The 26,135-nt window shown below is 41.7% G+C and overlaps 1 protein-coding gene across 4 annotated transcripts in view; it reads left to right on the top strand.

Moving 5' to 3' along the window:
* KDM2B (lysine demethylase 2B) overlaps nucleotides 1-26,135 on the top strand; it is a 121,473-nt gene that overhangs the window by 11,706 nt on the left and 83,632 nt on the right. For all 4 annotated transcript variants that reach the window (XM_086623781.1, XM_086623782.1, XM_086623780.1 and 1 more), the window contains exons 4-6: nucleotides 5,370-5,416; nucleotides 21,837-22,015; nucleotides 24,914-25,020. In XM_086623781.1, the coding sequence (XP_086479907.1) occupies nucleotides 5,370-5,416; nucleotides 21,837-22,015; nucleotides 24,914-25,020 (333 nt within the window). The remainder of the gene's footprint in view (nucleotides 1-5,369; nucleotides 5,417-21,836; nucleotides 22,016-24,913; nucleotides 25,021-26,135) is intronic.

Here is a 26,135-nt window from a genome sequence, read left to right as displayed (position 1 = left end):
GCCCAGCTATTTCTCTACTTAGTCCTGGATTCACAGTCTAGTTTCTTGTTAAAAAAATAATGCAAACACTAAGATACCATCTTTTTATTTGTTTGTGCAAAGCCTTTCCTAGGTTGTATCATAATTTTCTGAAGAAAATGTACATGGATTGTGTAATATTTTGGAAGATAGGTAGAAAACCTAGCTATTAAGTGACAAAGGCTGGTCACTTCTTACAGTGCGTAAACAGTTCTGTGCTTCTATTTCATGTTGTAGAAAAATAACCTATTTTTTCTGTTGTATTACATGAGAGAGGGTGTGGTCAGGTGAAAAGCGTTGATCGTTAAAGTTTTTGCAGAAGAGGGCATACAAAACCATCTGAAGTGCAAGCTCATCCTGCAGATGCAAACATTACTGGGCTTCAGATCCTCAGCCACAAATGGCAGGGAATTATCAGAGCTGGGTAACGAGTACCACAGCCTGGGACCAGTGAGTTTCCTCTGGCTGCCTCTGGCAGACAGTGGTGCCTCCAGAACTCAGGCTACTGGTGTGCTGTAGCTATTGGACAAGATCCTTCATGAAGTTACCTTGTTTCTTGGTGTCTGGAACCACAAGATGTAATATCTTTATCTTCTTAATAGCTCATTATTCAGGATTCTGTAATGAGGCAATTTCACCTTAGACATTTCAACATTCAGATCTCAGCTCACACGTCGTCATAGGCTTCCCTATTGTTCCCGTGCCTGAAAGCTGGAGAGCTGCCACCTGGCACTCCCCTCCACTTTCGGGTAGCTGGCTGCTTTCAGTGAAGCCTCCTGGTGTGATATTGCCTTTGATCTTTCTTGATCTTGGTCTTTCTTGGTGTTCAGAGCCTCCTCAAGCTAACGGGATCATGTAAAGAGTAATCTGGGTTTTTTTTTTGTGTCATGTGTAGGCTTGTTTTTCTTCAAGATGTGTTGTTTTTAGATACATTTGCAGTCAGCCTTCCTATTCCTCTTTCCTCCTGGAAGCCACCAGTAATGTTTGTTAAGACCTTGAAGAAGGGAAGGCTGTGTATGTGCCTTTTGTGTGGTTATACCCCATGTGTACAGACAGGCCAGGCTGTACGTGTTCTTCTGTGTCTTGCTGAGGCAAAAGAAAGACCTGGCCTCAAACGCTTACGTGTGTGCAGACATACACAGCATGAATCCACATATAGATGACCACAACTCAGAGACCATTGAAAATTGGGTACCTTTCTTTGAAAGCACTATCAAAGCAGTCAAATAACTGGCAGTTTTGGAACATGAATTGGAAGTGAAGAAGTAGCAGGACTGAATGCCACGTGCCTTCATTTTCAGTTGGAGTTCTGCAGCTGTGGCAGTTAAGATAATGTGTCTTTGGAATTCTGAACTGGATTGCCAAGAGGTGGAAGAGGAGTAAACGCTAATTCACAGCAGGAGTTTTGGAGCGACTTGCCTGACTCTGTCACACACTAATGCTTTGGATAGTGAAGGAGAATATGTGGTTCAGTTTGCTGTGATGAGCTTAAAAGAGTCTCAGCAGCCAGGCTGGACTAGCCAGCTTTTCTGTTTCCTGCCGTATGCTGGTGTCATTCTAATGCTATTCTGACATCTTTCCTCCTTGCTACGACCATTTCCCTTTCTCCCTTTTGTCAACTATCCACACCTCATGTGCAACTTCATCCTCTAGCTGCAATTCACTGCCAGAGGAGAGAGTAAAAATACTGAAACTTTTTTTTTTTAAAGATATTTTTTATGAATTAATATGCTGGTAAAAGTAAGAGCACATTTTACCTGCTATATGAGCTTTCGATGGTTCCTGCCTGGAATCAGTTGAATTCTTCATTTCACAGTTAGTTGGGTGAATTTTTCAAGTATTTCCATTCTCTGCTGAATCATTGAATACTGACTGCTCTGGGGGATTAAAATACTAGAAGTTGTAGATCAGTAATCTCTTATAGGACATTCTAATATTTTTCATTTAAATGAGCATGACTTATTAGTTTGAAATGATATTGCAAAGGAATTGTACACACTTGGGCATAAATGTCACTAGAGTGAGAGAAAGTTGGAAACACAATTTATGTGTGTTTTAAATGACACAAGTGAAATGCATGAGCAACCTTTCCTATTTGGCACTCTGCAGGATAACATGATTTAATTTTATTTACATTTCCACTTCTTAAGTGTATCTGTCCAAAGTAGCTGGCATGCAATGCATGAATTTTGTTTAGGTGTGTAGGTGCATAAATGCTGTGTGCATTTGTATTCCAGCAAGATCAAAATAGTATTGACACCTGCCTAAATGATCCAAAACGTTGAGAACCTTTGGTCTCATCATCCTGACATTTACTGCTGGAAATAACGAGTGTCATAGTCTGCTGTCTTCCATCACTAGAGCGAGGCTGGACAGTTTGCCTTTGGATCCGAGTCACTCGCTGATGAGACTTGGGAACCTTTTGTTCCACTTCAGGCTCTGGAGGAAACTGTGCTTTACTGGGTCTTTTCCAGCACTACGGTCTCTTGCCCAGAGGAGGCTGTGTGTATTGTGATATGGCAGATATGGTGATCCCCATATAGGGAGGGTGACTTTTGAGATGCAATGGTCTGTAAAATATATGCTAGAAGATGCTTTTTAGACTTCCAGTGTTTTGAATAACTGATGGTACATGCTTCCATGCTTTTTGCTGTGAAGCAATCAGCTTGTGTGCCTGTGCCTGGCAGATGTACCAAGCATAGCTGAACAGTTTGGTTACTGTGCTTGGAGGTACTCCGGAATGGCCAGGAATGAGATGAATGAGGAAAAACTACTGTAATGAGACTCTGAACATTGCTTTCCTGTGTATTTCTGACCTTCGTGAGCTGTTGTATGGCTAGAAGCAGGAAGGTCCACCTGTGATGTCTTAGCAGAAGAGGAGCTGTTTTTCTCAGAGGCTCGTTTTGCTGTTTCCAGGATTATAACTTGGAGAGAGAATGCTGTTTGGAGAGGTGTTGTCTCTTTTATCTGAACAGTGGTCACCGTGCGTTGTATTGTGGCTAATCAGACATATATGTGAGCTAGAGATCATCCTCATTAGGACTTGGAGACTTCTCTAGCAAATCTTTAAACGTTTACTAAAATGCAAGTCTGCACCAAGGCACACTAAGGTGTTTGCATTTCTTTTCTGTTTGAGGCAACATGATTTGTGTATAACACAATGCTGAAAACCTCAAACGTAGTGAGTCGTATTTTGGTGTTAAGTCACCCCACTATACTATTCTTCACCATTTTTTTTATGATATGTGGAATCTTTGGAAGCATTCATAGTGTTTTTACACAAGATGCATTTGCCTGAAAATTGCATAAGTGAGGAAAAAAAAAATCTCCGTTCTTGCATTGTTGATATTCTGGATTTTTATGCAGAAAAATGAACCAACACTTACTGATTAGTATAGGACTGGTGACATTCAAGAAAACTTTTTTTTTTTGCTATCATAGTTCTGTAGTAAACCAGCCCTAATTGTGTTAGAGGGTGGCAGTGATGCTGAGTGGGACCGGAGACGAAGAAGTACAGTCATTTCTGGTCTCAGCAGCCAGCAGAATGGGTTTGATTTAAAGCTGGACCTCCCAAGGCAACCCAGCTACAAAATGGGTTCCTGTACTTGAAACCTTCTGTGTTCAAGCCTGAAATTCTTCCCTTGGTGTACTCCTCTAAGAGCTGGCAGAGAAAAAAAACCCAAGGATATGCCAGGTGTGCTCTCCAAAGAGCTGAACAGCAATTTTATTGTTAGGGAGGATTGTATTCTTCCAGTTTGAGTAATGTTTATTGCCGGCTGCTGCTGGAGCTCTCAGAAAGACTGGATTTGCTTGTATGCACCTGGGTTAGGGTTGTTATCTATCTTGCTTGTTGATTTTTATTTTTATTTATACAAATGTGAAAAAGATTGCCCATTTAATTGTTCTACATGTCTGACATAAAATACACGCAAGCTGTGGCTTTTGAAGATAAGCCTTGCATGTTCTTGTCACCCATAAATAGTTCCTCCTTACCCTACTTGTGACTTTCTAGTGCTTGGAAAAAAAGATGAGCTCTGAATGAACCCTGAAGGTCAGTAGATTCAGGCTGTTTCATTCTGTCGAGGGAGTGAATTCCAAAGCTGTGGGGCCCTCACGGCTAATTGCAAAGATGTGAGGGTTGGCAGAGACCTAACAAAAGAGATTGTCCAGCCTCCGCATCGCATCAGAGGAAGGTGATAAGGGTGAAAGAAAGTGGACAAACAGAACTTGGCAAATAGTTCTCAAGATGTAAGCATGACAGTAAATGCGTACTTTTAGTAAAGTTCAAAGTTTTTGAACTTTACCTGTCTGTGTTTTCTAAATAGTAAAAACTATGGCTCTAAAAGTTTGCCTATGGGCTGGATTGCTCTGATTTCTAACTGAATTATGTCAAAAGTGTTTTATGGCCAGAAGCAAGTTGTTTCTTTTCCACTCAGGGCAGTACAAGGGAGACAGAACACCTAGCTGGCAGTTCCCACAGGGCTGTTTTTCATTACAGTTCCTTAGTCTTGTGCAATGTGAACTGTGAAATACTGTCATTAAGATGAAGTCAACCAACTTAAAAACCCCACTACAGTTTTTGTTTTCTTTTTCCATCCAGTCTGTATGTTGCAGAACTCTACCCTCTCCTGACACTTAAATCGCGCTCACTTGATGTACCAGGCTGTTGTCGAATTACATTAAACCCTAAAACATTGCCTGTGCTAGAAGTGATCTTATAAATGTATCGACATCGGTGAACCAATTATGCTGCTGTTTAATTGAGCTCTGAATTAGCCCGAATTGAATTGAACAACAATTTCCCTGCCCACCAAATACAGCCAGGCTGTGTTCTGCCAGACAAGATTTGGAACAGTCACTAAAACAAAGGCCTTTAATTCGTTATTTTTGATGAGGAAGTGACTTTAAACAGGTTGGTTTACTGCTCTATGCCTCAGTTTGTATCCACTGGCAAAAGTGCTAATGCTCATCCCGGGGAATACAGGTGAGGCACCACCAGTTGCAAAGTGCTGCGAGTTGCTTAGCGGGAACAAGCTGTAAAGGTTTAGGGTTTTATTGAAATCCCCCCCAACCCCTTCCCTCTCGCTCCGGTGCTGCTAGAGAGCGCTTGAAAAGACCTCTCCTCCTCTTTCCTTACGAGCAGAGAAACTTTTGTAGAGTTGCCAATGCAAAGATGTTATGTAAGTCATTAAAACTTGCACTGTCCACACTTCAGAGTGGCCTTGCTCAATTCCACCTACTGCATTATGGACAAAGAGCACTATACATTTATTTCTCTTTTATGATGGTAAAGAAAGTGTACCCGTACTTATGTTGATGGTATTTAACATTGCTTTCTTTGCTAATTATAGAATGCCTGACCCGGATTTCACCGTCAGAGATGTGAAGCTATTAGTGGGTAAGTTATTTTGAATGCACTGGATTAACTCTATACAGAACAGAATTGCTTTGAAATACTTGTCCAGTTGTGTTTGTAGACATTTGTGATAACTCTCAGAATCTGGGAGAAGGCACAGAGAAGCAATTTGTAAATTAAAAAGGCTGGGAGAACCCTAATTAGTAGTTGTGCTGACCGGACTCTGATCTCATGCTGGATAATTGGCCATTTGAAAGCGCGTGAATGGTTTTGCTCTGAACAGGTGTCCTCCACACACTTTTGTGATCCTGGAAAGCAGCAGCTCTATTGATCCAATTCCTGTATTTCTTTCTCTGTTGTAGAGCATCTGTTTGTAAAAGGTACGATTGGAGCTGTATCACCTTTTGCCTGCGCTCTCCCCACAGTCTTCATCAGTGTCAGGCCAGGGCAGTGCTTTGAGGGAAGGTTGCTAAGAGAGACTGAGCACAAAGCTGTGCAAACTGCCTGTCTTCTTGATAAGACACAAACCAGAGAAGCGGTGACTGTAATCATAAAATATTTCCTAGCAAGTTTTGCAAGAGAAATTTTTTTTTTTTACTCCAATAAATGCTACATTTGGAGTAGGAGATTATATTGTGTGTTTCTTTGAAATCTGCTTTTACTGAAGATGGATGTGTTATTTATCGTGTATCTGAAATTGTTACTGAGTAGTGATACCGCGCTCTGTGAAGTCGTCGCTGTGGAGCTAGCTGAGTTTTCCATGTGTTAGCTGCACTCCTTCACGGAGACTTTTAACTGCATGCTTGCTATTTAGAATTTACTGGGTTTATTTATCTGTGTTGTGGCAGGAGTTAATCTTTTAAACTAGCCCAATTGCTGCATTCTGAAAGATGAATTTTTGAAAATTCCTCTTGAGTTTAATAGGACTATCAAGTCTGGAAAAGATGTAGTTAAGAAAAACAAAGGAGAGGAACTTGTGCCTCATTTCTGCTCACTTGAGGTTATCTGTGAGAGAGGGGTTATCTCTGATAACCTTCCTTCACAAACAAAACTTCGCAATGTTGCTTAATTTATGACCTCTTGTAAGTTCAGGGGAAAAAAAGCCGCAAACCTCTTTGGCAGAAAATGTTAGGGAAGTGATGTGGGAAGTGCTATTTGGTAGAATTTCTGTTGGTCAGTCTGCACTTAAATTAGGAAATAATATGAGGGTATCTGAAAGTTCTAAATTTTATGGATTTCCTGAATACCTGTACATGCACATTTGTAGGTATTCAATACCTCTTTTTGCTGCGGAGGAGCCTCATGCATAAACCTTGGAATTATCCGGACCCTGTTTGCAATTTTCTGTGAATTTGTTCCATAGCTGATAAACTGCCATTTCTGTCTCTGAAACTGCTGAAGTTGAGGGTCTGACTTTGAGATGTTTTGGAACAGCGTAGTGTTGCGTAACAACATTGTTTTTCCTGTATAACAGTCAAAGTGTGGGAGTTGCGTTTCCTCAAGATTGATGTCCCTTGAAATATTAGGGGGGTGGAGATTCCTGTGTACATGGCCAGCAAAGCAGGAGGATATATATAAATAAAATTCGATGTATAAAACAATGGAGCAGAAATAACAACCGTAATTAACTTTGAGATTAACTTTAATGTAAAAGCGTGCCGTTTCTCACAGCTGGTTCAGCAATCCGTGTTCATGCTCTAGGCCAGATACTGCACGTCATGGGTGGTTTTTTGTCGTGTTTGGACAAACTCCCTTTGGAGCCACTGATGGAACCTGTGATTTGGTCGAGAACATTGTCACCTGGTGTCTTTTTTAATGCGGTTGATGACTTCTGGCATCGCAGGTGGAAACTTTGATTCAAAAGATGTAAAATATTTGGGAAATGGATGGTAAGTTATACCTGGAAAATCACGGTTCTTACGGCACATTGTTTCTGTCACTGTGGAATTTGTGCCATATGTAACAGCCACATTGACACCGAGAGCATGAGGAGGCAATTCCTCTCTCCATGCCCCATTTCTAAATTACCTACTAATGACTTCGGGAAACACTGGTGAGCAATTTGCCTGTCGCATATCACTGCTGATAATTTTTTCTAGTTTTAGCTGAATATATATGTTACACTCACAATCTAATATTCAAACACAGCAGATGAAAACCCTGGTTTCATTAGTATCTCCCGTGATTGTCCCTGCTTTCTTCAGCAGCCTCCTCAGATCTTGCCTGAACTCCAGGTACCTGCGTTTCTGAAGCGCAGCGTTTTCAAAACTTACTCAAGGCCTTGCAGAACCTGGGAGGGGAGTGATGATTTGTGAATGTGAAACGGAGTGATCGTAACTCTCCGCATCTGGGTGTGTGTGTGGGAGTCGATGGAGAGAGAACATAGCTTGAAAGATGTTGTGTGCTATGTAAACTTGTTGGGTTTTTAAGTGCTCATCATTATACTGGGCTGTTGCTATTTAAACCTATCATTTGTTCACTTTTCTTCTTCAAATCGGGGAAAACACATTTGTTACAGAACGTTTTAGAGAGATGGTGCTGGGTTTCTCCAAAGCACATAAATTCCATGGGAAGTTACTGAGCCTTTGGTCTCAAATTATTCTGAAATCTGACTTTCTATTTCTAACATGATTGGTGTATTGTCTCCGTGTTCAGGTACCTATATGTGACAAGGAACTAACAGCAATTGGTAGCCTAGCTTTTTTAATTTCCCTTTGAAAACTGTAGTCTGTGGCATATTAAGGAGAAAAAAAAAGGTGATTTTTTTTTTATCGTTGTTTGTGCTTACTTAGGGTTAGGTGTCTTTTTTTTTAATATTTTGCCAGACTTCCAAATAAACATTGCCATTGCCTGTGCCTCTGTGCGAAAAATAACCTGGATACTTTTAAAACCTGAGACAGTGGATTAATTTTAGCGGTTGGAATTTGTCTGATTTCTGAAATGGCTGTGAGCCAAGAATACAAATGGAGAAGAGGAGAGGAATTACTGGGCTGCTTAGGAACTTGAGACAACTCTTGAGAGAAGAAAAACTCTGTTGTAATTTAATAACTATTAAGCTTTGTCATTTCATTGTCCAAGGTAGATGTGATTGCTAATTCTGAAGGACAGAATGTCACTGTCATCTCTTCATAAGTTGATTTAAAATTTGATTAAGAGGGGCATTGGCCCTCTTAATGTCTCCTTAAACATTTGCCACATCTGCACTAGAAGTTTGGTAAGTGTTATTTCTGCAGACTCCTTGTTTTTCGCTCTTGGCATACCATGCTGGTGTATTGCTGGTGTTAGTGTATGCATATGGACTACCTGAAAAACAATGCACAGCAGCAGCTAGTAAGTATGGGGGCTTTGTTTTATTCCAAACCTTTTTGCACATTTGCAATGGTTGTCTTTAGATTTGCATAGTATCTTGGTTTATGTCCTTTTTTCTTTCTTTCATTTTCTCCTACTCCCTTGTTTTAAGGGCTCCCAGAAGTTCAGAGAGCTTAGCCCCATTGTCCATTTCATCTTCTCTCTAACTAGAGTCAGTCTTCCAGCTGCTAAACTGTATCTGAAGGATACTCCCAGCCAGGGCTACTGGCCAAACTCTCAGACACTGTTCTTTTTCCCTGGCTGCTAGTCATGTAAATGTAAGTCACAAAGATTTCTAGAAACACTCCAGAAGTGTCTTTACCAAAAAAAAAAAGAAAATAAAAAAAAAGAACAAAAGAAAGAAAAATTGAGTCAAGTTAGCTGAAGAACTGATTATGGGGAGTAACAGGTGTGTGAAATGTAAGTGTTGGGACAACGCAATAGCTATAACTAATTTTTCCTCACACTATGTGATTCTGAGTGACTTCTTGCTCATGCCCAGAAGAGGCAGTTATACAGAATAATTTATGGTTTCCAGACCTCCTGTGTTGGCTTCTTCCACCAATGGTGCTTCTGGGCCACAGCGTGTATGTCAGTTGGCAGAAAAGACAAAGTGTGTTTTCCCAGATAAGTCTGCTTGAATCTCCGTACACGCGTAGCTGTGTGAATGCTTTATGCTAATTACTCTAAAGGACAAATGAAGTATGCTTGCCAAGATTAGCCTAAGACTGAGCAAGGAGAAAGGTAACTGCCTTGTTCAGCAAGCTGTTTGAATGTGAGGGCTTCTGTGCTTGCTGTTGACCATCTCTAGCCTCTGCTACTCCTGAATTCAAGGACCAAATGCAATCATTTGCTTTAGTCTTTGATGTCAGAAAGCCAAAGCATTCCATTTTTTCACTTGTTTGATTTTGGTCTTTATATTATTCTTCATGGACACCATACAGCCTGAAGAATGGAGCACTGAGTAGTTTTGGAAGCTGTGAACCACGTAAAGGAGGGAGAAAGAGGAAGCGTACATGAATGTGTGCATCGATCTGGGCTCCTGTCTCTTTTTTTGATTACTCTTTTTTTTTTTTTTTAGTGATTTTCTTGGGTCAGCACTCATTGAGTTTGAAAGAGTATCTGCTTTTCTGTGGCATCTGCAGTGTCTCACCCTTTGACTTGTAATTGATGTCTGCACTGCCTTTGTCTTCCTGGTTGTCACAGTCTGCCCAGGAGCTCCCTGAGTAGGTGTGGAGTTCCTGCACAAGCGTGGAGGTTGTATCTAAACAGTAATGGCTAGTCCGGATTTATTTGCTTTTATTTTTTATGTTTAGCTGACCTCTCTTCAGTTTGCATACCACAGGCTGGCGATATATTGCCATTGAATCCCAGCTTTTAAACTCACACCTAAATAAACTAAACCACTAAATAAACAAACCTAAGTGGTGCTGCTGGGTCCGTAACACACATTGCCTCCTCTCTCTGCAGGCTGGTGTAGCTTTGTGTGCCAGGATGTGTGTTACCCCCAAAGCTGAGCTTGCCATCCCGGCTAGTGGCAAAAGGGGCGATTTGAAAACATACCGAGAATGGTCAGAAAGAAAAGAGACTTTCAGTTATTGTGATCCCTGGGCTGAAGAGGTTAAAGTTGTGACCACAGCGGTCACTTCTGTAGGATCAGCAGCATTGTTGTATGGAATTCACCGTGCCCAGCCAGGCATTGTGTCAGTGGGAACAGCGCAAGTACAGAACTTATACTATTCATGGGGTGGTCTAACAACTGACATCAACTCACTGATTGATTTTATTTAACTAACTCAGTAAGGGTTTATTTATAGAATTAAAAAAATAAGTGTAGGAGCAGTGAAGAATGTATCATCAGTCACATATTTTGCTATTAAAATCTGATGCTGTAGGCTGGACTGGGCCATAACACTTACATGGATAGAAAATGTTTGGTTTCCTTCATTTAGTTGCTGTCTTCACAATCTGTGTTGAAAAGCTTTGGTGTTTTTGTCTTGTATGAAGAGTCCGAGTAAAGCTGAAAGCAGCAAATCTTTTAATTGTGATGAAATTGGTGCATTGAGGTATGGCAGTAAAAAGCAAACATGACAAAGCTCCAAAAACTGTTGCAGAGAGCAATCTTCACCTGGCCCAAGGAAATGATGCACAAGATGGGACCTATGAGATCATTTTAATATTTGATTTCTGTGATTCTGTTGAATTTTTAAAGACCTAGTGGCAGGCTTTGATCTTCATGACAAAGGGTGAAAAGGAAACCAAGGCTCTACATATCCTGTTGCTTTTTTTGCTGGGAGTAGCTGAAGAGATACCTGATTTTTGCTGGGTTTTGCCTTCTCATTAAAAACACCAAAAGAACAGGAGCTAAGCCAAAAATTTCAGTTGCAAATCGAGTGTTTGAAGAAGTATGTGTGAAGGTCTCTGCTTCGACTGTGAGTTTATAATCATGGTGTCAGTGGAGAAAGATAATAGAATAAATTACACCATTAAATCTCAGATGTTTGCAAGGGAAAAGCTCTATAAATAAAGGGGTTTGGCCCTGCAAGAGCAGGTCAGCCTTCCCTTGTGCTGCTGACACGTATCGGTTCTGGAGGAGATGCTGTGTGCCCTCACACATCTGCTCATGGTTTATTCACTAAGTGAATAAGATGTTAAAAACTTCGTCATACCGTACTGAAGTCAGCAACTGAGCTTTGTGTAACACCAGTGGAAGAAATCGGACCTGCAGAGGAGTATTTCACTGGCTCTTAAGGTTTTCCCACAGAGGAGAGACCTCAGCAAGTTTTCTGAAGTTTGGCATCGCAACATTTTGCTCCTTGTAGGAGTAACTGCAATTCCGCAGTGTAACAGTGCACAATATGGCCTTCTTTTCCCAGGTGCAAACCAGGCTGAAAGGTGAAATGATTTGCTCAGGTGCCTGTTCAGTGTGGAGCTGGAAAATGAATTTAGGGAGTCCCTGTTTCTAGTTTTTCTGAAATTATGTACTGAATTATGTACATAAATGATGTACTGAATGTGGTGAGCCACGGCCTCCTCTGTGCAGGGGACTGTGATGGGGTGGAACAAGTTCCCTTACTACTTCATGTAAGCAGGCTGATTTAAATAATTTAAATTCCGTTGGGACAGAAAGGATTACTGCCCGTCAAGCGTGCGTAACGACCATAAGCTGTGTGAGGCTCTGTGTCTTTCATCCAGCCATTTTTGTTTTGTTAAATACATATGCTGCTGTAGTGCCCAGGAACTCCGGCGAAAATGAGAATATACATGCCAGGTGCTTCACAGAAAGACAAGAACCCCCCTAATCCATACTTCTGGAAGTAGGGGATAATGAAAGTGGACTGGAAAAGGATGCAGACGTTATAGGTAATGACTATTCTGGGTTTATAAAATGTGATGTTTATATATATTAAACACTGTACACACATTTTTAGATAAATACATACATATATGTATAAATTTCATTCAGAACTCAATCAGGAATCATAGAAGAGAAAATTGTGGTGGTGGTGACTGCAGATCAGGTGGGCAAAGGCAGGAGGGAGAGCAGAGACCACGTAAAACATTTATTTTACATTAGCATACGTTTCTTCTGGTGCATTAGCACAATAGTTCCCGAGTGGCTGTGCAGATGTGTTCAGCTTTTTGTTAGCAGCTACTGAAAAAGGCTGAAGGCAAACCAGATACGTGTCTCTGAATCACTACTTCCTAGTGATTTTGTGGTTTGTTCCTCCTGTGTGTTTCCTCCCCCTCTCAAAGTGATCTGCTCTGAAAATTGTATCATGGTTGAATTCACATCGAACTACAAAGCAAGTCGAGAGGCTCGTAGTGTGGTCTGTGGGCAAGTAGGGGAAATTTTGTCTTAATCAATGTACAGTTCTCCATCCTGTGAAAGAAAATTAGCCGTGCAGATACAAAAGAAGGACAAAGCAGCCACACACTGCAGTTCAGAAAACTTTCCATCATTTCTGCTGAATAGGGACCTAGTGTTGCTTTTTCTATAGAGCAACGCTCCGTTTGTTTCAAGGAAGTTGTGAAATTGGAGACGGAGAGGAGTTAGGAGGGAGGTTCATTAGAGCAACGTTGTTGTAAGGAGTGCTTCCCAAAATTAAACAGGCTGTTCAAAGGGAGTGCAAAAGTCTGCCCTCGGACTTGCATCTGAGTCTTGATTAAGATGTACGTGTGGTTCTCCCCCTGTGCAGGGATCTGTCCTGTGAATGGGAGTGCCACGTTTGGAAGAGCAGAGGAGCTGGGTCAGGAGTCATTAGCTGCTGTTTCTCCAGGAGTCTTGTGTGGAGGGATAAGGAGGAAGCAGTGAGGTCTTTGCTCTGTCCCTAGTGTCCAAATAATGCTTTTTTCAAATCACAGTGGACTGGGCTCTTCTAGGGGAGAGGAGTTAACACTGATCTCATGGGAGGGGGAGGTACGTGTATGAAATATTTCCACCCATTGTACGATTTCTCCTCTGGTTGCTCATGGGGCTTTTTGTGCCTTGTGGTGTGATCTGTGTCTGGCTGAGTCTCAGGGTTGTGCTTTTTTCCTTTTCATGTAAGCGAGATTGTTGGAGTATTAACTAAAACTGAGTTAATGAAAGCATCCTCATTGTTCTCGTGGTTTGGAAGGCCAGTGTCTGTGTAGTTTTATAAAAAAACAACTTGTGAACATGTTCTTCAGCCTATGAGGATTCAGATTGAGGGGACTCCAGTCTCTGGATCCTGCAAGACACACCCTAGATTCATCAAGGGACTCAGATCCACAAGAGACAGCACATCTCTCTGATAGCTGAGAGGAGCAGATGGATCCAGGAGCACTTTGAAGGATAAAGGAGATAAGGATGGCTCATTCCAGGATGAGGCTGAGCTTAGATGTTCCTCAAAGTGACCAAAATAACCAGATGTCAGTGCTGTTTCCATTGATCTGAGGATCCAAACCCCAAACCTGTGCTTTAAGAGTTATGTACCTGTCTACAAACTTTTTCAGGGGGGAAAATGGAAAATCAGGAAGCAGTGTAGGTAAAAGCCAGTGCTTTGTCTCAGATGTTATAAGGCTATTTGCAGTATTACAGCAACGTGTGTTTGAAATCTAGTCTTTATAAATAAACAAACAGTTTCTCCAGCATATTGTTTTGTGGCCAAAGCTTGTTTTCAAATCTCCCACTATTTTTTAAAAACACTTTGTTTTTAAAATCAGCACATAAATATAGCACATAGCACCTAGCACCTCAACTAAAATCAGCACATAAATATTACCACCGAAAATGATAACTTCCAAGCACCTCTGAGTTAGGATGGAGTCAAACCAATGGTGTATCAGCAAAGGGGTTTGTTAAGTGCTGTTGGTGCGAGCTGGCCAGACTTCTAGCTGTTGCATTTCTTTTTAAATGGGAGAACTACAAAGAGGAAGCATCTGGACAATAAAAAAATAGATATAAATCCCGCTTTTATTGGAGCAATTAATTCCAATTCTGTCTAGCAGGTTTCTCTTTTCCAAGTACAGCATTGAGACTTCTTGGCGTGTCTTTTTGTCCTTGTCTTTTTTCTTTCTTTTCCCTTGAGCGACCTCTCCTGTTTCTTTGTATCCCTCTTTCTTTGATGGGGCCACTGTACTGTACAGAACTCATTTTACTCCCTAATTTCATAGTAGCTTGTGAGGAAGTAGAGAGAAATCCTTCCAAACTTGAGCAAGGATTGCTATTAGGATACTCCTACCAACCATGAATGACTAACAATAGAGAGATCAACATACTTTGCTGTAAGCAAGACCAGTAGGACTTGACAGATGGGGTTTTTATTTGTTTATTGTGGGACCTTCCAACCCAAACCATTCCATGATTCTATGATCTGTTAGTACTTTGTTGGGCACCAGCAGTTGTGTATGTTGATCAGGCAACATAATGTGATTTCTGAACTGTTCCTCTTTCTGTTTCCCATTTGCTCAGGTCTAGGAAGAATTACAAAGTTGTGGAGCTGCGCTGTGTTCTCTCCTGGGCAGAATTAAAACTAGAAACTAGACTTCAGAGTTTCTGAATGGATTTTTTTCAAGTAAAGGTTGCAGTAGTGATTTTCCTACAGTCTGAGGGCTCTGCCTAATTTGCTGAAAATTGAAGTAGCTTGTAGCAGCTATGGAGGAGCCCTTTGGGACTTTGGCATCCACCGATATTAAGGTGAAGCAGTGCATGTATAAAGTGGAAATCTCTCTCTATGAAAGTGGCGTACTGCAGACTTTCAGAGGATGTTGCTTCATTTAACACACACTAGTTTTGTGCCGTTTAAATAGCTTATTGTTTGAGAAGAAAAGCTCCAGTCTGTAATGTCAGAAGGGGACCTTGGGGCTCTGGTTCGGTGTCTCTGTACGACTTCCCACAGCAGCTGCCGGTGCTGGTGCTGGATGCACATCCCTTACCCTGATGTTTGTGGAGCTGCACTGTGAAGCAGGCAGGGAGCTGACCCCGCTTAAAAAAATTATTTAAGCCTCATCAGTTTCTTGAGTACTGGTGAACAGTTCATATCATGAAACCAGGACCTAGGGCAGAGAGAGGTTAAAACTTACCCAGTGTTCCTGATAGACTGGAAATAGAAACTTGTCCCTCTAATTCCAGTACTGTGCTGTGGTCCCAGACCATCTTTTTCTCATCTAAACTGGCATCTAGTTTTCGCTATTGCTGCCTATTATGTGCCCTGCTATAGTGTCTCTATTCCCTGTGCTACCCATTGCATCTGACAGCTTGCTTTTTTGCCATCCCAATTAAGCAAGTCTGAATCGGTGTCCTGTTCGTTCTCTTCCTTCTCTCCCCACTTCTGGCATTGTCTCCCACCCCTTTTCTGTCTGCTGGCACGGGCTTTGCTCTTTCTTCCAGTGAGGTGGTTCAGAAAGTTGAACTGGCAAAAAACTCACACTGTTCCTCCTTCACAGAGAGGGGGAGGAATATATATATATATATATATATACACACATACACACACATAAAATTTTTATTTTAATGCTGGTTTAGCTCTCAGCACTAACTGATGCTGGGCTAAAACATGATGGATGTAACCTTCCACCTCTGTCGTGAGTTTCCACTGGGGAGGTATGCATTAGAAGAGTGCCTGGTGAGCAAACCTTGATCCACAATTAGGGCTTCTGTGCTGTAAAATAAATAAAACCAAGGTATTTGGTGCTCCCTCTTTATGACTTTTTTTTGGCTCGTAGAAATAAAAATGAAATGTTGTAACACTCACTTGCCTATGTTTAGCATGTCCGCTGACTTGCCATTTTGGAAGTAGAACCATTTCTATTTTTAGAGCTGAGCTTCCTGTTTGAGCTCTCTTTACGTTTGTCCTTTGCCTAACTCAGGCAAACTCTTTAAAAAAGTCTTAGTTAAACTGGGACAGTTTTGCTAAAAACAGTCCTGTTCATGTCCAGATATAAACAGCAGTAAATCCGCTTTGAATGAACGTTATAATAAAAATTAAACCTCTCAAAAGAATATATTTCCATGATGTCAAAACATGAAAGTGAAATTGAATTGATGCGTTGATGTGGTCACAGTCATCTCAAAGCCTCACTCTGCAAGTGGATTTAAATATGAGTTGTCCACGTAGGAAAATTAATCAGAACAGCTATTTTAGCATAACTCCCCATAGTCACACTGTTCTTCTGCAATAAGCATCCTCTGCTTTAGCTCATCCAAGCTAGAAAACAGCTGTCTTATTCTGGAGGAATAGCACCCAAAATCCTAACTATTTCGTGGTAGTTGTTATGCTTTAGTGTCATAATTTACCTTAGTCCAAAATGACCTTCAAGTATAGCTATGCCTTTACCTAAAATATATATTAATATCAACATGTTCTAGAAATCTGATATAATCACAGCTATATACATCTTAAAATGTCCTCATTAAAGTGTGGATACTTGATGTCTGGTGTTGTTGCCAACCTTTTGACAGGACACCTTTGAATACCATTCTAGACCAAAGGAGACCTGCAGCATTGCTGATATAATTCATAATTTAATTGGAAGCATGAATAGCAGTTTCAGGTCGTCTTCCGTTTCCTAATTGCCAAGTATCAGGAAATCAAGGCTATTTTTTTTGTTGTTGTTTCTCATTATGGGCTGATGATGAGATTTCAGGAGGCAGAAAGGCAATCTAAGGGAAGGGGCAGTCTTTCCCACCCAGCTCTGGCTGTTCCACCCCTGCTTGTGGTGTGCTGGCTCTTGATCCTGAGGTCTTTCTCCTGGTCCAACTTTGGTGCATGCCTAACTCCTCAGTGAGCTGATCCAGTTCACGGTATCAGCAGAAAACTAGAAAACCAGAAAAAGAAGGAAAATATTTTCCTGATATCTTAGTAATCTCCATTTGCTTGTCCCAAAGTCGGAGGAGTGCCAGGGTCAAAGTGAGAGAAGGTCTGGGCTGCACAGCCAGGACAGGGGACGTGAGACCTTTGAGGAGCAGGGAGCTTTTGTACCACCTCAGTCATGTCCCAAAACCTCTTCTTGGTGGAAAAAGGTGCTCCATCCCTCAGAGCGGGATGCTGGCGTTGCCACATGCCCCTGGCATAGCTGCACTCTTCTTTCCACCATCGATATTACTGGTGGAACACATCACAAGAAAGAATAGCTTGGAATTTACAAAGTAAATAAGGCCATAAAACCCGAAATTGTTCTTTCCTTGTTGGAGTGTGATTCTGCGTCAGAGGCAGATTTCCTAAAAATAAAAGGAGAATAGATTGCACTGATCCAATCAAGGCTCCTTTGTACTTGTCTTTAGGAAAATAAAGAACTCTGCTATTGCCAGATGAACATGTCACTTAATGCAATCATTTAATTTCTGTAGGATTCTTGGTATGCAAAGATGCTCTTGATAGTGTAGAATACAACGAAACTATAAAATGCTATTAGCATGAAATTATTTCATTTTTATAACATTTGTCCTATATTTTGTCTGTTACTGATAAGTATGTCTTATGATGAGACATTTTAGGAAACAATCAATGGTGTTAAACTAGATTTGATAGATAAATCAACCACAAGATTTCCAACAAAGTTATATCCCTTCCCACTTTCCTCAGAACTTGTATTATTTTCCTATCTGTAGTTCAGCTACCTGGAGTATGCTTATACTATAGCTTAATGCATTTGCATACTGTATAAAAATTAAAATGTTTCTTTGTGCCTGGATTTTTCTTTTTCCCCATATGCTTTTCACTGGCTGAAGTTTCATAGACTCACTGAAAATTAGTCTGTGTTTTGGGTAGGTGTAAGAATACTAATTGATTCTATATAATGCTGCTAAAACACATCATTTGCCCTGAGCCTCTTTCTTTAGTCTAGTCCTGTAGCATTAAGGCTTAAGACTTTTTGCTGGCTTAAGCTCTTCCTGTGGACATGCTCTAAATACCTTACCTTTTGTTGCGTGAAAAAACCTAATATCATGGGTTATTGCAATTTGACAGTTTTATACCAAATGATAAAGCTGCAGACACCGAAGAGGGGGAAGGTACATGTCAGGTACTCCGAGCTTTACATCTCCATACGAAGGAAATAATTTAACCCCATGGAAAAGGCTCCTGCTCTGCAGCCAGCGTGGCATGTGCTGGGGAGATGCAGGGGGAGATACCTGGGCAAGGGGGTGTAAAGAGGAAAGGCAGAGCACTGCAAAGGGGGAGCTGGATGGCTTGGGGATGCTTGTTTCATGGTGGGCCAGGGTGTGCTGGGGAAAATGCTGGGTGAGAAACTAAGGGGAGGTGTGCGAGAGAGATGTGTGCAAGTGTCGGGGCTGGACTCTTGCTTCCCTCTGTTGTTCTGTGCCCTCTGGTGGTTCTGGGAGCGATGGTACCGCTACGTGCGTGTCTTAACTTGAGTTGTTCTTACCCTGGGCCTGAAACGCAGAGAATGTCATGAATAGCTGCACTTGAGCAAGGACTTTCTGCTCTGATTCACATCCCTCCCAGTTAGTATGGGATATCATAATAGTCTCCTGTGGGCAGCAGAAGAATACGTGCTTTCCAGCTCCAGGAGCTCCGCAGGGATTAACTGGGATGTGAGTCAAAGCCTCGGTCTTTAGGTACGATTATCCTGCTAGTGAAGCTAGCACATTTCCTAAGGCTCTGCCAAAAATCCTGCTTTACAAACCAAGGATTGTTTTCCAAGTAAGAAGCATAAAGATTAGACAGGACCAGCGTGCTTGTCCCTCCGCATTTGAGGTCGGCTTCTGGTTGTAGACACCACACTGTACCTTGGGCCCAGATCTGGCTTCAGTCACAAAGGGTTAAAATAATTCCCCAGGCTAGCTTTACCCTCTTAATGGACAGACTTGATTCTTTTTTTTTAAGGTTTCAAATGAAGCATGGTTCTAAAGTAACTTTTCCTGACTGATTCCAGCTTACAGCTCTGCAACTGATTCTTCCCTCTCCTTGCTTTGGTCTGTTCCTCTTGTCAAGGATGGCACCACCTTGTTTTGTAGTCACGTCTTCGTGATCCTTTGGGGATTCACTTGTGCTTGATGGGTGAGCAGCAGTAGAGGAGGAAGACGTTTCTTCTTTAGGCTGTAAAATCCCTTCCAGTGAATCCCAGCATCACCACTTTGCCTCTGAGTCACATCTGCTGCTGGAGAGGAAACAATGCCTCTTAATCCTGCACCGTCCAGGTGTTCTCCAGTCAAGAGTTATATTGGAAAAAAATCCTGGGAAGCCAAGGATGAGGTGAAGCATGGTACACTGGAGCATCCCATGGCAGCAGTAAGAGAGGGTCTTTGCCAGCAAGGGATCCAGGTAGACTTTACTCCATATGCAGTGAGTGATGCACTGAGAGCGAGGAGCAGGGTCTGTACGAGGGCAGGAGGCTGCCAGGATCGCTGAGGTCCTGCTGGGATTCGGTGGGCGGCATCAGGCTGGATTGAGTGGGGTCCCTTCTTAGAGAACAGGGTGAGAGTGTGACAAGAGGATAGCTAGGAAATGGTGAACAGAAACGATACATCAAGTAAAATGCATGTTGGAGATGTTCAGAAATCCAGCCTGGCCTGAGATCTCTCAGCCTGTCGCTGCTTTTTGGCGCTTGCGTGTACTTCTTTCCCTTGTTCTAACCTGTCTCCCCTTCTGGATTATTTTTTTTTAACCTTCTCCTAGGGGCAGAAGATAGAAGAAAGAGTTGAATCTTTTCAGGGAAGAAGAGAGAAAGTTGGCAGAAAGCCAGAACTGCTAGGAAGTGGTCAGTGAGCATGAGGCTGTTAACCTGTAATTATACAGCTCAAATTTTGTGAGCAGTACTCCAAGAATCATTATGTATGAGCTTGTTTGACAGTACTGTGGTTTAAGAGAAAAAACATCCCTTCAAATTACTCTTTAATTTGGAAGTCAAGAGACTATCAATTCAAATCTTAGCTCTTCTGCCTGGAATTGATAATCGTGTACATTTAACAAATCTGCTGTTGAACTGGGCTTCATATTTTTAATTCATCAGGTAACTGCTGATTTTTCTTTCAGAAAGGATAATGAGAGGCTGTATGAGGTCACTTCCAGCAAAGCTGAGATCAAACCTAGACTATAATACAGCAGATCCCAGCCTCTGCCATGCAGTCCTTCAAATGTGTACGTAACCCCTCTGGGCTGCAGCCACTACTTTAATCCCCAGGCACTGGAAGCCAGAAATCAGGCTGACTTTTATTCAGGGGCTGTTTTAACAGGACTCCACCCCAGTTGCTAACCTATTGAGTTGAAAAAAGACTTTTCTCCCTAGACAGTAAAGTTGACAGTTAAAAAAAGAACAAAAAACCCCAACCCAAACCCAGATTTTATGTGTTTTGTTTCAAAGATGTCAATACCAAATTTAAGGACTGTTGCTTTTTCACACGGAACTAAACTTTCTCGCCGTCCTGCCTCAAGGTGGCAACACGATGTACAGTCCTGAGCTCAGACTAAGGATGAAATCCTGTTCCCAGACCTTGTAGTGAAGAGTTTGACTGACGGCCAGTGGAACTATTCCCGATTTACACTGTATACATTTTTCTTGTTGATTACAAAGCTTTACGGTCTTGAGTTCCTTTCCAGAATCATTATCACATCTGTCACTGTCACTGCTATCAGTGGCTGAGGATGTTTTTAATGGAGTGATGCCATCCAAACTATCATTCTTGCTGAAATACTACTCCCAAGCACACAATAGGCCAGGTTCTGTAATTACTAATAATCCCCTCTGATGGGATGTATCAGCCCTCCATTTTGTTTTAATGCAATTTATTTTAAGTTATTTCTTCAGCAGTGAAAATGGTTTTGGAATGATTTTTTGGAAGTGTTGCGAGTTTGTTTGCTGGAATCCTTCTCTCCTGGAAATGAGGCATGTCTCTCATGGGCTCCCGTTTGCTCACACGCAAATGAACTGCTAATTAGGATGATGAAATTTCTAGGAGAGGTGAAACCTTCCAGTTGGCCGAAGAGAAGATTGTGGATTAATCTGTGTAAAGCTGAAGGCTCGACTAAAACTGCTGTTCAACATTCTGGTGCTAATGAGACTTGTATGTCTGCCACTCAAGGAGCTGGAAGTATGTCCCGTAGTTTTTGTTGAGAGATCCAAAGTGGGGGCTCACTCTTCTGTGGCATTTAGGGCTTTCATCTCCGCTGACGATGACTGGAATTGAGAACGCTCAGCAATCTGCGTAAGGAGTTCAGCAGTTCATAACATCCAGTGATGCAAAGCAGTTTGCTTTTCATGGATAATTTTTGTACATGAGTGAAAGCATCTTGAGAGGCATATGGATGTTTAGAAAATTGCGGAGTATGATTTGGAGAGCTATTTGTCTTGCATGCCCCCTGCTACCATGTTATATCGCTTCTTCATAGATTTTAATGTACTCCTGCTCGTGTCAATCCATGTAAAGGAGGAAACTCTCCATCTCTCTGAAGCAGAGAGACACCAAGTGACTTGTTCAGTATCATACTGGGCACAAATTCCACTTACAAGATAGTTCCCTGCTCACTGTTTGAGCTGCTCGGGACCTGTGAAGTGACTGATGCTGATCTCTTGTCCTCTAATAACAGTTTCCCTGCAGTCGTTGAGAGTTTATACATATATATATTTTTATATATATATATAAAAATAAAGCAAAGGTAAACGTTTTGAGCGTGTCTCTCTGTGTTTGCAGGAAGCCGGCGGATAGTGGATGTGATGGATGTGAACACGCAGAAAGGGGTTGAAATGAGCATGTCTCAATTTGTGAGATACTACGAAACACCCGAGGCCCAGCGTGAAAAACTCTACAATGTCATCAGCCTGGAGTTCAGTCACACGAAGCTGGAGAACATTGTCAAGCGCCCCAATGTGGTAAGGGATCCTGTGGTGATGGTGTTTATTTTCAGCTTCTTCCCAGTCACCGGTTGCCTTGTAAGAAATAAAACACGGAGTTTAAACAAGGTGATGTGAAGCACCTGTAGCTCCTGTCCATGTAGTGTTAGGATCTCATTTTTACCTAAGTAGAAAGATGGGCTCCTTGACAGTGGAACTTAATGTACAGGAATTAGGTGCCTGATAAGCTCTTAATCATGCAATTTGCACAGATACCCAGTTCCTCTCAAGGTATTTAGGGAAAATTCCATCCAAAATTCAATACCTATCTATTGGTTTTCCTTCTCTAAGGAGAAGGAAATTTAAAACTATTATCAGGAAGCTTAAATTCCTTATATGTGAGCCCTCCTCTTAACTGAAAAATGTTCGGGGGGCTCTAAAGCAAAAAAAGTTGAAAACACATGTATGAAATGTAGAAATTTATACATAATTAAATCAGTGTAATTATTGCTATGTCAGAATTGGCAGTGTCAGAGGAAGGGGGTAGATTTGTACACGTTTTCTAAAGGTAGAGGGCTCTTGTGATTTTACTTCCCAATGGAGTCACTGGCGGTGAAACCATGACCTTGTTAATAAAGATGATTTCATTTATCACTAAAATGTGGCCATGTGTGGGTGAGGATTAGAGCATCAACTCACAGGCATGGAGGAAATGGCATTGGAGGTTTCAGACTGTCTCCACAGAGACTTTGGGCATCGGCCCTGGTTGATGGGGGAACAAAGGGACTTCTCAAAGCAGAATGTGTGTTCCTTGTTCCCTTTGTATCTGCTCACGGCACTGGATGCTTGAGGCACTGCTGAGTATGAAACTATAGCTCTAGGATGTTTTGTTTTCCAACACTTTTCTCCGTCTCATTTCTACGTGCTATTCTAATTACACCAGTCATTTTTTCGCTAGAGACATCTCTTGCCTATGTAGACAATATAAACACCACACTTATGCCTGAACAGGTCAAAAATAGATGGCAGCTCTAATTGCTGATTTGTAGAAGTAATTCTTAAGTAGGCTTTTGTGTTCTGTTATGCACATGTCACAGATTGAATATTCAGTACATATTTAGAAGTTTGTGCAAGTTTTTGCTGTCATTCAGACACTAGTGGGCAGTTTGGAAGTGCTCTGGGGAGCTCACTTGATCCCAGTTTTCCCAGGCACATCATGCTCAGTGAGCTTTTAAAACATCTGTGCAAATTTCCTGGGTGCTCAGGACTGAAAAATGCAATCAGGTACCTGTTACCACATGTAAATGAACACATTATATCTGTTCAATATGGCCTGAGTGCACAGTCATTTGTAAAACCAGGAATATTTACATCTCACTGAAAGAGCGATTTGCATTCTCATTAGGTACTTGGGAATAGAAGAGAAGGTTCTAGGGGCTCAGAGAAAGTCCGGTACACAAAGTCAGATGCTAGTTGAACACTATATTTGTATAAGTGGATTCCTTGAATTCTGCAGAGCTCTTCAAGCCCACGTGAGGCAGAAATACTTGACTCATGTTCTCTGTTGTGTAAAGACTGTAAATTGCATTATCAGGATGGGGGAATTATTTCAGAATCAGGGCAGTAACCATCAATTTTGTTTTCACATACAACTGATACTGGATATTCATGGAATTGGTAATATTTCTGATGGCTGCATTATCTCCCTTTGCCTCTTCTCAAAGTACCATGTGTTATCAACAGTTCCTGGTGCAGATGGAGAAATAAAGAGGGGCCAGGCCCAGTCTTCAAGAATTTCATGTACTAATTGTCATATTATGAAAATCCTCTGGGCTTACATTTTGAGTTGACTCACACAACTAACATTCTTGGGTGAGCCTTTAAACAGATTGATTGGTCAGGAGGCTAAGTGGGGTGCTAACCATGACTGAATTGGACTTCTCCATTCTTGCTGCCACCGTCAGAGGACAGCTTTGTGGCCAACGCCCAGGAGGGGTCTTGCAGTCCTAGTTGACCTATAAATGGAGGTGCGTTCACACATCACGATGTTTTGAACTGGGTCGGGATGTACAGCCACACTGTGGCCAAACGCAGCACTACAGCCTGCCTTGGTCTTCCCAAATTGATGGGTGTTTTCCCCTGTTTTGAAACCTGGCACGTGTGATTCACTTGCATAACCAGAAGGGAATGTTACAGCTATCTAACGTGGGCTCCATCATAAAACAGACCAAAAGAATGAGTCATAGGCTTGTCCTTGCTGTGGCTGTGACGGACAGATTGCAGTTCGTCCTCTGGCACCCAGCGCAGGAGCTGTGTTTCAATGTCCCTGAACAATCTTCAGCTTCTCTCTCTTCTTCACCTGGCAGTATCTTTCCAATTGCTCAGCTTTCGCTGTTTTCTCTTGCCTACACTTCCTCAAAGTTTGGCTTTCGGGCAAGAACTTTGGTGAATTTTATAGGCAAGTAGCATGATGAAGGAAGTGCACAGTAGGCGATAATGTAATTATTTGAATCAGAATTTGGCCAGAACAATGGTGTTAATGTTCCTTGAAATGTAAGGTATTGGTAGAGTATAATCTCTTTTATGTTTGTATTTTAATGTTCATAGATGCAGTTTCTGGGCTGTATTTGATGCAAAAATGCATTTGAATACAGGCAGCAGGTGATGCTGCAAGAGAAGGTCCTCACAGGTGCCCATAGGATGGTATTTGCACCCAGTTAAAACTGGGTTTTTGCTTTGCTCTGGGTTGCAAAGGGCTGAGTTGTGGTGATGAAGTGCTGCACCTTAACGAATTGGGTCGTAGCTCTTTTGCTGAACAGCAAGGTTCTTGCTGTCTGTGAGTGTTTGCTGCTGCTGTCGTTGTTAGAGTTTTAGCCAACAGTAGTGTATCCTACCATGTGTTCAGTAACTAACAGTTGATGTTGGTGGGGCTTTCAGGTGGACTTAGTCGACTGGGTGGATAACATGTGGCCACAGCATTTGAAGGAGAGACAGACGGATGCTACCAATGCTATTTCAGAGATGAAATACCCCAAAGTGAAAAAGTAAGTTTGTTTAAGTCCTTAAAAAGCTCTACTCCTGACCTCCTTGATTAATTCCTTTTCAACACCAACACTGGTAGGAGAGGAAATAATGATTTATTTATTTTTCAATGAGCAAGAAGGGAGGTTGGTGTGGCTGACCTGCTTGAGCTGTATAATACCTACCAATGGGCTGTAGCAGCTCTTAAGGAGAACAGTTTTGTATCTGAGAACTTTATGGATACTTCATGTTCTTAAAGCCTGTGGTTACAGTCTTTAAGAGAGGAAGATCTGTTCTAAATATTGATATTTATCTAACTATTTTTAATTGACAGATGATCTACAGTTTGCTGAATACAATCTTTAATCAAATCCTTTGAAAAGTGCATTTTTATTTTTCAGTTTTGAGCAACTGTGTTCTGAAAATGGCAGACTGACTTTAAATAGTAAATTCTCCAAAAGTACTACCCAAAGAAATCACCTCCCAGCATACAGATATGTCATACAGTTCACACAGTGTGGTCAGGGTACTTCTGTGGGCTGGGTTCCTTCCCAGGTTCTAAAATACTGATGACTGAAAAGTTATTACATAAGAGATGTTTTGTGACGTGAATTTGAAGTCCGTTTCTAATAGGTGTGTGTCTCCCCAAAAACTCTGTCGCTGCCCTTCATGCCAGTTCACTTTTCCATTGACTTTTTCAACAGCAAGATGAAATACTGGACTGACCACACAGGCTGTTTCTTGTTTGAGAGGACCCACTCAGGGCAGGTTTGAGGGCAAAGACAAGAGCAGTTGTCCTGCTTCTGCCTATCTCAGCTCTAGTTTTTGGGCAAGTTCTGGTAGTATAACCTCACCTCATGGTTTCTTCTGTTTGAATGTCTTCCCTGAAGCTGTTTTTATGTGATGGTTGGAAAAAGAAACTACTTGAGGCCCTGAAAATGTGCACTGTAAGTTTCACAGGAATTAGTACAACTGAAATAGGTGTTAATGATGTAATAGCTATTGACCATATGGCTGACGAACAACACGTAGTCCTGGAAGCCCTTTGCTGCTGTTTCTGTTTTAGGGGCATTTTCTATTGGTCATTCCCAGGCTCTGCTGCTGAACCGACCTCTAACATTTTGCAAATCACTCCGAA

Source organism: Tauraco erythrolophus, chromosome 19 (genome assembly GCF_009769465.1).
Source record: "Tauraco erythrolophus isolate bTauEry1 chromosome 19, bTauEry1.pri, whole genome shotgun sequence".
Taxonomy (NCBI): Eukaryota; Metazoa; Chordata; class Aves; order Musophagiformes; family Musophagidae; genus Tauraco; species Tauraco erythrolophus.
This window is presented reverse-complemented; position numbering and strand designations above follow the sequence as displayed.